General features: G+C 42.0%; 1 protein-coding gene across 1 annotated transcript in view; it reads left to right on the top strand.

The window, feature by feature from the left end:
• LOC126183565 (PH-interacting protein) overlaps nt 1-12,717 on the top strand; it is a 273,245-nt gene that overhangs the window by 209,454 nt on the left and 51,074 nt on the right. The window contains exons 17-19 of the mRNA XM_049925643.1: nt 4,706-4,889; nt 9,480-9,722; nt 9,988-10,209. Of these exons, the coding sequence (XP_049781600.1) occupies nt 4,706-4,889; nt 9,480-9,722; nt 9,988-10,209 (649 nt within the window). The remainder of the gene's footprint in view (nt 1-4,705; nt 4,890-9,479; nt 9,723-9,987; nt 10,210-12,717) is intronic.

Below are 12,717 nucleotides of genomic sequence, written 5' to 3'. Positions count from 1 at the left end.
CTGTATGTGATGTTCTTCTCAGTGGATGTGTGTGCTGGGGTGTGAACCCTTCACCACCTTGGCTTTGTGCAGCAGTCCTTGTTCACCTTGGACTTCATTCGCTTCCTAAGGACACTACTCCAGACTCTCTCTATTGCCATAAGCTCCTTGAGCTTTGCACAGAACTTTGCAACACTACCTCTGTGTACACTGATTGCTCTCGGACCGGCCGTGGTGTCGGATGTACATTCATCATTGACATCAATGATTTTCGATATCAGGTTCCAGAACACTGCTCAGTATTTACAGCAGAGCTCTTTGCCCTGAACCAGGCCACGAAGTACATTCGGCAACACAGGCTTTTCAATTGTGTTATTTGCTAATGGTAACACAGGTTTTTTTAATAGCTGGATGTTCTTTTCTCTCTTAACACCCATCTATTTAGTGATGAACAGCATTTTGCTGGAATTTGGCCAAATCTGTTACTCATTGTTCTAGCTTCCTCTTTTTACTGGGTGTCCATAGCTTAGTTGAACCAGCCCTCTGAGTTCTGCACAGTATGTTTCCATGCAAACTTTCATGACAGTAATAAAATTTTCTTGGGCTTCCAGCCACGTCAGGTGGTTAAAATCTCACGAGTTTTCGACCAAGCTCTTCCTGGTCATTGTCAAGTGGCAAGACTGACTGCCTTGTCACCGTAGCTGCATCGTTATACAGCCACACTGCTGGCTGTAACGTCACTGGTGCTCTCTTCGTCGCCATATATGGTCATGTTTTCATTCCGCCCATTTTAACATCACGATAGCCAGGTCCCAGGCTGTGCTGAGCTGCAAACCCTCTTGTTGATGGTTTTTTTTTCAGAGGTTTGTATTTCAATAGCTTCTTTTATGATGCTATCCCAAAATCCCTTCATCTTCATAATGACAGATCTTTTGTCGAATAGAATTCGGTGTCCATTTTCTAAGGCGTGTTCTGCCACGGCTGATTTTTCTGGATGCGTAGGCGTAAGCACCTCTCGTGTTCCGTCTGGCGTTGCTCCGTCGTGCGTACTGTTTGGCCAATGTAGTAAAAGCCACATTGACACTGAACACCAATGAAATGTTATATCTCTTCAGGAGACTGCTAATCTTCCCTGACACTGTACCACAGAAAGGCAAAAACACAAGTTTCTTGTTTTCTTCTTCGGTGGTGTTCTCTTCTCTGTTGGTGTGTTTCTTGCGTGTTGCACCAAATATAGCCTGTGACACTTGTCCACGGCTGTACCCATTATCCCGGAAGACTTTGCCGGCCGGAGTGGCCGTGCGGTTATAGGCGCTACAGTCTGGAACCGCGTGACCGCTACGGTCGCAGGTTCGAATCCTGCCTTGGGCGTGGATGTGTGTGATGTCCTTAGGTTAGTTAGGTTTAAGTAGTTCCAAGTTCTAGGGGACTGATGACAACAATAGTTAAGTCCCATAGTGCTCAGAGCCATTTGAACCATTTTGAACCCGGAAGACTTTTTGGAGGTGGCTCAGTTCTAGTGGCAGACTTTCAGCGTCTGAGACGACTTTAGCACGATGGACGAGGGTATTCAGAACGCCACGTTTTTGTGCCACATGGTGGTGGCTGAGAGCGTGCAGATACCGATCTGTGTGCGTCGGTTTCCTGTAGACGCTGTGGCTGAGGTGCCCATTGGTTTACAGTTGAACGAGGATGTCAAGGAAGGCAAATGCACCATCTGTCTCAACTTCCATCGTAAACTTGATGTGGCCGTGAATGCTGTTCAGGTGTTCTAAAAATCCTCCCAGTTTTTCACGACCATGGGACCAGATGATAAGTGTCATCGACGTAACGATAAAAGCAACTTGGCTTAGCTGGAGCCGTGTCCAAGGTGATGTTGGCTATGGATGGAGCTAGTGGGCTTCCCATAGCCACGCCGTCCAACTGGTCGAAATACTGGCCACCATGTAGGAAGTATGATGATGTCAACGTGTGCTTAAACAGTCCCACAATTGTGCTATCAAATAACTGGGAGAGGAGATCTATACAGTCATTGATCGGAACATGTGTAAACAGGGAGACCACATCAAAGCTAACCATTATATCTCCTTGACTAAGACACAGTTGTTTAATTCTGTTGATAAAGTTGTCGGTGTTGTTGATGTGATGCACACGACGACCCACATGCGTGCAAGGAGGCTGGCCAGGTGTTTTGCCAGTCTATAAGTGGGTGACCCAATGGTGTTCACAATGGAGCAAAGAGGAGAATCCGGTTTGTGGATTTTGGTAGTCCATAAAGCATAGATGGTCTCGGTGCCTGATGGAGGAGATTCTTAATAACGTCGTCTTCCAGTGTTGACTGTTTCAGAAGCTCAGATGTCTTCCTCATTATTCTTGACATCGGGTCCTGTGGCAGTTTCTGGTATGTATCCTGTTCTAGAATCAACTGAATTTTGGCATCATAGTCAGCTTTATTTAGAATGACGGATGCATTGCCCTCGTCAGCTGGCAGAACCACGATGAGGGGGTTGTTGCGGAGTGTGTGAAGACCATTGCGTTCAGCCCTAGTCAGGTTAGACCTCGGTGGTTTAGATTTTGAAATGAGCGACACGTTTCACAACGAATCTTGTCTTCCCTCTCACTAGGCATCTTACGGATTGCTTGTTCGACCCCACTTATAATATCACAGATAGGGATGCTCCGAGGCGCTGGTGCAAAGTTAAGACCTTTCTTAAGCGCCGAAATGGCACCCGCATCGGTCTCTTTCCCCGTCATGTTGACGACAGTTCGTTCCATCGATTTCCACTCTGCACCGTGCTGTTGTTGAGATAGCCACGTGAACTTCCCTTTCTGTTTCTCTGTGGTCTTCTTTTGCGATGACACCTGTTGTGCTGTGATGGCCGCATTGATCCCCTCCCAATCTACTTGCGAGAGTACCTCTGTCAATTGTAGACGGATAGCCAGCAGCTTGCGACCATTTAAATCCGGCTGCCTCCTAGTGAAGTGTATCCTTTCCCACGACAGGGCAGAGCTGGCGCAATGGTAGATTCTTCTAGCTGCTGAGGTGTTGATGTGATGGCTCACTGTGGCAAATCGTGGAATCACGTTCTCATCTCGACAGCGTAGCAGGAAGGCTGGAGAGCTTAACAGGTTAGCCTTCTTAACGTGCAGGTTCCCTAGGCGTTTAATGCTGCACCACATTTCCTCGGAGATACGAATTAATAAAATTTTCTCAGACTCCCAGCCACGTCAGGTGGTTAAAATCCCACGAGCTTTCGACCGAGCTCTCCCTGCTCATCGTCAAGTGGTAAGACTGACTGCTGTGTCGCCGTGGCTGCATCGTTATATAGCCACACCTTTGGCTGTGACGTCACTAGTGCTCTCTTCCTCGCCATATACGATCATGTTTTCCTCCGAAAACACCATCGACAAGGACGGAGGTTTGCAGCTCGGCACAGCCTGGGACCTGGCTATCACGATGTTGAAACGGGCACAGCAGACGCGGAATGAAAATGTGACCGTATATGGCGAGGAAGAGAGCACCGGTGACGTCAGAGCCAGCAGTGCGGCTATATAATGACTCGTCTGTGGCAACACAGAAGTCAGTCTTACCACTTGACAATGACCGGGGAGAGCTCAGTCGAAAGCTTGTGGGATTTTAACCACCTGACATGGCTGGAAGCCTGAGAAAATTTTATTAATTTGTATCGCCGTGAAACCCTGCATTCGTGACAGTGTTTTTGTGAATCTTCAAAGTGTTTCAGTTCTTTTCACTACTTTCTTTAGAGGTAGTCTAGTCACATCACTCTCTCTCTCTCTCTCTCTCTCTCTCTCTCTCTCTCTCTCTCTCAAAATATTGCCACACCCAGTCTACGAATTCACATGTCTGACCGTGCAAAATATGGGCAGATAGCTTAACTTTATGTTTAGTAACCACACTTTCCTGCGCACATCTGCTCTGATCTCCAGACAATTGGTCATATAAAATAAATGTGTGTGAGGGAAACAAAGCACAAGACAAAACTGAATCACAAGAGTGACACCAGCCACATACAGCTGACAAGTAAATGCTATGTGGCATACCAGAACAAAAGCCACATTTGAAGCACATACTCACCAAGTGAGGTGGCGAGTGAAGCTCTCACTGGACTTACATTTGGGAGGCTGACGGTTCAGATTCCCGTCCGGCCACTCACAGTTAGGTTTTCGTCATTTCCCTATACTGCTTAAGGCAAGTACTCGGATGGTTCCTCTGAAAGGGCAGAGTTGCTTTCCTCTCCCCTCCTTCCCTAATCCAAGTTCGTGCTCAGGCCCTAATGACCTTGCTGTTGATATGTCATTAAACACAAATCTTCCTTCATTCCCTCTTCAAGCACATTCTGTGGTTGATTATTGCTGTGGTAGCAACGCTATAAACAGCTAGATGTCAGTTCCTTTGTTATTCTGACCCAGATATAGGTGTTCTCCAATTAGGAATGAAACATCATTTCTGTAGTGCATTATGAAGTAATTAATCTTGCTAATTTTACTATCTCATGCCTACATGTTGTATGAAATGATACTTCGGTATTTCTTGTTGCCATTGATGGTTTAGCAAAATTTCAAGCTGCATAGGACATTTGAAGATTTTTGGGTCCACAAATAAATTTGTCAAAATGTTAATTGTTGTTTTAAGCATATAATTAATATGTTAAACCATGATGTGTTTTAATTTAAATACTTAATGAAAACATGATCTAACTTGCAGAACTGCCAACTATAATTCAGAAATGGAGCAATACCGAATTGAGCAGTGCAGGCGTCCCCCAGAACCCCCACCTCAGCCACCATCAACTGCAGTTGGGAAGAGACGACGTGGTGTTCGCAATCAGCATCAGCACAATTACAGAACTAGAGCTGCTCAGGAACAAAATGTCAATGCGGAATCTGAGGTATGAGGACATATTTATTACATCATTTCCCTAATTAAATAGCATATCATGTGAACAGTTGTATGAGGCATTTAAGTTCACAAATTAGAGGTTAAATTTAGGGTGCATCATGATTAATAGCAAAAAATCATGCAGTTGAAAGTATACGATAATGAAAGTGAAAACATCAGTGTGAAAATGAGGTGTTTGCGAAATGTATGTGAATGTGGGGTTATGAGCCATTATTTTCTTTGGTATGGAATATTGACCTAGTTGGTACAAGTATACTTGAAATGTTTCTTTTTGATTACGTCTCTATCTAATTAAACTCAAATTGTATCTGTAGGCCATAGTTGGGGAATATGGTACATGCATGATGGCAACCAGTGCATTCTGCTGCCAATGTAAGACAATAGCTAATGTGCCGATATGGTCCACATTGATGAGTTTAGCAGGGTCTGTATCTTGACCTCTAAGACCACCTGACCCCAACCCTCTGAATTTTTTCTGTCTGGGGTCCTCTCAGAACTGAAGTGTACAACACTTTCTGCTGTTACCGTTGATGAACTGAAGCAGCAAATTGTACAGTCTTGCCAAGATTTACTAGATGGTCTCGGAATGTTTGGAAGAATGAATAACTCATTGCAGAGATGAGTACAGTATTGCATGAAAATAAGTGGACAACACAAGGAGTGCCTCCTTTAATGTGTAAGAGTGTAATGTGTTATGTGCTGAAGTAGTGTTCTATTTCTTGTTAAGATAAACCATGGGTGAAATCTGAGCAAAGTTCTCAGTTTCATTTTTGTGCTGGTTGATAACTGAGCACCTTAATTATTTGATGAATTGCTAAATTTACCCCTTAAGGTGATGCTTGAAGATTGAAGGTCGTGATCTTCTTTAATTCAGGGTCAACTTTCTGTTACCAGTGTCTCTGTCTGTCTGTCTGTCAGTCAGTCAGTCAGTCAGTCAGTCAGCCAGTCAGTCTTACCAGTGTCTCTATCTGCCTGTGTTTTTGTTCCCAGTTTTATTGTTACTATTGTTGTTGTCGTTGTTGTTGTTGTATTTTCTCAACACACATCTTGACGAATTCAGCATTGTACAGATGTTTCAGTTATTTCAAATTACTACTCAAAATATGTGGGTACAGAAAGGTTTACCTACACAGTTATCTTTAATTTTATTATTATCTCTCCTTATTGTATGCAGGATACATGTATAACATTGTTTCCATTGTTATTTTTTAAAATTTTCTGGTTTCCCTTCAGATATTGGTAGAAGACATTTGATGGGCATCACAATCAGCAGGAAGATGTACCAGTTTTGGTCCACCACATTATGACCCATTTTATTATGATGAGATAAGCAGCCCTTGACTCAGCTAGAGACTTTTCTTGTATTTTAGATGACAGTAAGACATGTGGAAAGGGTTTCAAGTTTTGCATGTCCTCTGGATTCTTTCCGAATTTTTTTGGGGGTGGGGAAAATAACTAATTTATTTATTTTTTCCAATTAGTAAAATCACATGTGCTGTCTGTTATCTCCAGAATTGCTGATGTCCTGTATCTGTGTTACAATAAGTGTGCCCCAACTTGGTATGTTTCTAGTTTTTGTCTTTTCCTTCAACTTTTTTCTGTTGGTTTCTGCTGCCAAAGGAGTGTTGTGGCTTAGTAAATATTAAATCTGATAGAGTTTATAGTTTAAATCCAAAGGAATAACCCATGAAAGAATATCAGAAACAGAATGCAAAGAAGCCGTTTTTTCCTTAACTGATGGGTGTGATTTGATCAACAAAACCTCATGAGAGAATTAAATAGTTCTACCTTTAAATAGAGGATGAAGGACAGCTATTTAAGCTACGCAGTTAATATATAAATCACAATAAACCATTTATGTCCTAAAATATCTGTGTGTCATTTGATGTGGCTAAGTTTGGGACTACTGACCTGCAGAACTTCTTTCATAATTCAGTTTGTAGGGGCAAAAAATGTCTTTTGTTTGTGTTCTTTTTTTGGTTAATTTTAAATATTGAATTAATGACACAAGCAAAACTAAATATTTCAGTATTCTTCTTTTCCATTAGATTCAATGCCAGCTCCAGTATACTTAACTCATCTCTTTCCACTCTTCCCTTTTCCCACCTCTACTCTTTTCTAAATGACAAACCTGTTGCTGAGATGTAGGGTAAAAGCCAACTACTTTGTATGGAGTAAGATGATTTGTTGCTTTCACTCCATTAACAGTATACTTTGGCTTGGAAGTTTCATAGCTGTTTAGAATAGTGCTGCATATTTTCTACATTGAAATTTACAACATAATGAAAGCATTTGTTAGTAAAGAATATCACCACTGTTTAAGGTTCCATATTTTTGTTCTTTGCACATGGATAAATCACCATTTTTATCTTGGGATCACTAAATACCTAGACTTCGTTAGACATGGAAACATTTCTGTTGTGGAAACTCAGTTGTTAATCACAGGCTGTTCATATAAATCATATGGTTGGTGTAATTAATGAAAACTATTGGAAGTTAATGTATTAACAGTTATGTCTACTACTTTTGAAATAATAAACAGTTTACTTACTTTTTTCCACCTACCTCATTTTCAATTAACATCTCCTTAGCTGTGATTTCCATATTTTTATAGCCCTGAGGGAAGACAGACAGGGCTGTTGGTTTGCTTCAGCCAAAGAAGTGCACACCTGGGTAGAGTCATAGTCCCATAGGTAACAGCAAACATTTTTTCTGTTCAGGCATTAACTATCTTATCTCACAGTGGGATAAATGTATTAACAGCGATGGCTATTACTTTTGAAATAATATACAGTTTATGCATCTGTCTTGATTTCATTTGACTGCCCCTTATACATCGTGTAATGTTGGTATTTATATTACCTCTAAGAGGCTGCATCTTGTATTGCCCATAAAGGGGACCTATGGTCCCAAGAGTTATACAAAATATGTCCACTGGGGAGGCTTGAGGGAGAACAGGATAATCTCACTCAGAATATGTTAGAAGATAATGTAGACTGCAGCATATCACTTAGCTTTTCTGAGTTTTTCAGCCTAATGAGAATCTATTCATAAAATCTTTCCACGTTGCATAATGTGTCAGTTACTCACAAAAACCCTAGACAGCAGATACAGGATTTTGATTTGTGTATACTGTAGATTTCAAAATGAAATGGTGTGTTCAAAACGAAAATGGCAACATTTCAGATCAAGTTTTAAGTGATTCATTTCTCATGTACACTATTTGATCATAGTGTCACAGCACTTGTTAATTGCCATCAACTCTTCACCTCTATGACAGCTTGAAATATGCTGGGGACACTTTCGATTAGATGTCTGAATGTCAGTGGAGGAATAGCAGCACATTCTTTATAAAGAGCCAAAACCAAGAGTATGTAACGATGTGGGACACTGGTGTCTGGAGTGAAGTCAGCTTCCTAACTCATTCCAGAGGTATTCCATTGGGTTCGGGTAGGGTCTCTGGGCAGACCAGTCCATTTCAGGAATGTTAGGATCCACAAGCAATTGCCACATACACTGCTTTGTTTGGGTTGCATGTCACACTGATACAGTCATTGTCTCCAAAATGTTCTTCTACTGTAAGTACTGCACAGTGCCGTAAAATGTTTTCATATCGTTCTGCATTTAGTGTTTCCTTAAGTGCAGTACGGTTACCACATTCTAACCATCAAAAGCACCACCTTTCCATAACACCACTTCGTCAGTACTTAACTGTTGGCACTGTACAAGATGACAGGTAACACTCTTCATGCATTCACCAAACCCAAACACATCAGATTGCCACAGGGTATTGCACAATTCATCACTCCAAATCATTCATTTACAGTCACCTACTGTCACATGGCATCACTCTTTAAATCACCTCAGATGTAGTTCATGTAGCTGAATGGCCTCAGTGGTCAGTTGGACCCCATTTTGGTCATCTGTATTTCTAACATACCCCAGTTATCCAACTGGGGAAACAGGACCTACAATTTAATGTGGATCTGAACCATATTTCACTTCTGGTGACTCATCGTATGACTGAGACATGAAGGCTAGGCTAAAAGCAGACTGAAAAAGTCCACAGTCCAACTGGGATTCGATCATGCAATTCCTCAGTTTCCAGGCAGCTGTTTTACTGATAGATCCCCAGGTGCAACTATTTCTTCCTTCTGCTCTCTGCAATGCTCGATAGATCCTGTTCGTCAGTTCAAGAGGTCTGCACAGACTTGGTTTAGCTGTGGTTTTCCTCCACATTTTCGCCTCACAGTCCCATCACCAACAGTGACTTGGGCAGCTTTAGAAGGATTGAAATCTCCCTGATGGATTTACTGCTTAGGTGACATCCAGTAACCAGTCTCTGTTTGAACTCGGCAAGATCTCCTGACCAACACATACTGGTTCTCTGCTGACAACACAATACTTACCACTGGCATCTCATGACATTTAGTGGTCAAATCTTGGTTACTTAGGGGTACCCAGATACATTCTTTCAGATAGTGTATTTTACAGAATTCTACTTCTGATCTGAGCAATAACAGATTTAAATCTTTTGCAATTGACTATTGTTAATATTCAATATATTTTTGATACTCAGAATCCAGAAAACAATGATGTTACTGCAAGCTTGTCATCAGCAACTGATCACAATAATGATGACTCGACTGCTCGCGAGGAAGATTTGGCTTCCATGAGCTCGAGTTCTGACACAGAAAGTTCTGAATACTCCGATTGGGTGGCAGATGCTGGTGTGAACCTGGAGCCACCTAAAAGAAGTCCTGTGAGAAGAAGAGCCCAAGCTGCTCAGACTAATCATAGGCCTATAAGACAGAGGAAAAAGGTAAATATTAAAACATTGAATTTCATTTTGCACATGCAGGAGCAACACGCGTCTACTTGTGTTTTTATTTATTTATTTATTTTAAAGGCAAGAGAATGTTGTGTGTAGGTGCATAAATACATGTGCTAACACAGTTAAATTTCTTGTCTGAACTAAAGCGAACATTAAATTTTTATTTTGATAAAATGTTGGCACTGGAGTTGTATAATGGTTGTTGGACTGTGTTACACATACCATCAGAAAGTATCTGTTTTTATTTGCACAGGTATTTCCAGCTGTCAACAATTTGTCAGAGGTTCCTGAAGCTTTCCGTCCAACTGAATGGCTTTCAGAAATTATACCAAGAAAAGCTCCTTATTATCCTCAGATGGGTGATGAAGTGGTTTATTTTCGCCAAGGCCATCAACTGTATCTAAATGCCGTGAGAAACAAGAAACTGTATGATTTGGGTAATAGGTGTGAGCCGTGGGCTAAACAAACAATAAGAGTAAGGATTGAGAACATTACATTCAATTTACATCATGATTTTACTTTATGTTGTTAGCAGTAATGTTTTAAATCCACCGTGGGTTCATTAGTGTAGCCATAAATTAGAATTATTTTATACTTTACTCTGATAGACTTTTACATCCAAGATTTTGATTTAATAATTATGCATACAGTAATACTAAATGAAATTCTGTTTCATCCTTAAGCTGGTTATTATTTCAAGTACTATATTTGCAATGTAAGAAGAAAATGTGTCCATGATTTTTGGTATGGTTTCTTTGTAATGGCTTCACCGATAAGATAAGTTGAAATTTCAGAATTTTCACAGATGTAGTTGCAGATGTCTGTGAAAAAATTATGTGACAAAATAGTCTCTCTCGCTGGCTGCGGTGGTCTAGCGGTTCAGGCGTTCAGTCCAGAACCGCGCGATTACTACGGTCGCAGGTTCGAATCCTGCCTTGGGCATGGATGTGTGTGATGTCCTTAGGTTAGTTAGGTTTAAGTAGTTCTAAGTTCTAGGGGACTGATGACCACGGCAGTTAAGTCCCATAGTGCTCAGAGCCATTTGAACCATTTGAATAGTCTCTCTCTCTCTCTCTCTCTCTCTCTCTCTCTCTCTCTCTGTGTGTGTGTGTGTGTGTGTGTGTGTGTGTGTGTGTGTGTGTGTGTGTGTGTGTGTGTGTGTGTGTGTTTTGAGAGAGGGAGAGAGTTGTGTTGGGGGCTTTAGGAAGAGGGGAAAGGCAGGGATTCAATGAAGACGATGTAGCTCTTTATGTCAGGACAGATGGAAAATAAATTTCTATTTTAAAAACTAGTATTTTCGTGATAAGCCCATAGTAGTGCTGTAACCAATAATTTTTAAAATTGTGATTATTTGATACAGTTTTACTTTAAACTATTTTGAAATTCCCCACTTTGATCATGTTATTTTCTACTTCTTTTACTGTCACATTTAGTCTCCTAAAACCAAATTTCCTAAATTGGTGCCTCTGTAGGTAGTACTTCTTCTTACTGTGTCTTAATTGTACCCCTCTAACTGCCTTTTTGTCAGACAGACTCTTCTTCCAGATTTGGGTGAACTGTAGTAATTGGGTGTAGTACAATGCAACCAGTATATTGAATGCAACTTGATTCCATTGAAGCATTAACAACCTGAATCCTTAGGGAGATCACAAATTCTTGAGACATCCATGCTGTCCTCGTCTGCTGGGCTCTGGCTGAGGTCACGTGCTCCAATGTGAGTGTACAGTCTGAAGTGCTTCAGGCTCCAACACATTCTGCACCCACCTTCCCGTGTCAAACCATATGGCAACACCGTCAATGCCAGGACTGTTTCCATGTTGACCTCCAGCATCAACTCTGGTGACAGTGCTTGCAGTGCTGATGATACTGGTATCAGCTGTTGATCAGAGTGGAGAAGGGGCAGCAGCATGTATGTGATGCCTGTTGTGGAAGGGCTTGGGGCAATTGTGCAACATCAGGGGGTACCCGGCCATACATGTGAAGGTGGAACTGGTCACAGTGCCTCAAGCAGACACTATCATCTCTCCAGATGTCACAGAGGTGCCTATGATGACAGCTGGAATCCATTTAGGGCAATGTCTGAAACTGCGTGCTCAGCCAGCCACACCCAGCCGGAAGAGGCACAGCAGCTTCCCAGGTTGACGTCCAGGTGGAGGACGCAGGAGGTGTAGCACTGTCTTCAGCTGGCATCTGTGGAGTAGCTTCACTGGGCTCGTACGAGGAGAGAAACTGATCCAAGGCAACATTGGACGAAGAGTAGCCAACGTAGTTTTTCACCAGAGTTTCGAACGTTTGCACTAGGAGTTATGCATCACCATTAAATTGTTGATGGAACGGCAGGGTGAGGATGTGACATATACCGTGGGAATCGCAAAATGCCGTGAACTCTTGGGATGAGAACTGTGGACCATCAGACATTGAAATTGTGGACAAGCCTTTGAGTGAAAAAAATTTGGACAAGGCTGCTACAGTGGCAGTTGTGGATGTGGAAACCAAATGAGTGACATATGGAAAATGAGTATATATGTCAGTGACCAACAGCCAATAATCGTCGGGAAAGGGGCCAGCGAAATCCACACGTATATGGTCCCACTCGTGCAACGGAGTCGGCCATGGAGATGACAATGATCAGGGATTTGCTTGGTGCACTGCATACTGTGAACGAGAGGCAGCCAGGCAGGTAACATCACTGTCCAAGTTGGGCTAAAACATGTGTCGACTGGCCAACACTTTTGTGCGTGATACGCTCCAGTGATACGCATGTAATAAATGGAGAATCTCCGAATGAAGCACTGAGGGGATCACTAACCGAGAGGCCACATGACCCTTGTCTAAAAGCACAACACTATCCACAATAGAAAAGTGATGTCAAAAGATGTAATAATTATGGAGGGGTCAGAGGCACAAGAAGGTGGTGAATCCAGTCAACCACGTAGTACGAATGTTACGACCTTCTGAGAAATGGGATCTGAAGCTACAGCCT

This window comes from Schistocerca cancellata, chromosome 4 (assembly GCF_023864275.1).
Source record: "Schistocerca cancellata isolate TAMUIC-IGC-003103 chromosome 4, iqSchCanc2.1, whole genome shotgun sequence".
NCBI lineage: Eukaryota > Metazoa > Arthropoda > Insecta > Orthoptera > Acrididae > Schistocerca > Schistocerca cancellata.
Note: the sequence above shows the minus strand (reverse complement) of the source record. Positions and strands in the feature narration are given on the sequence as shown.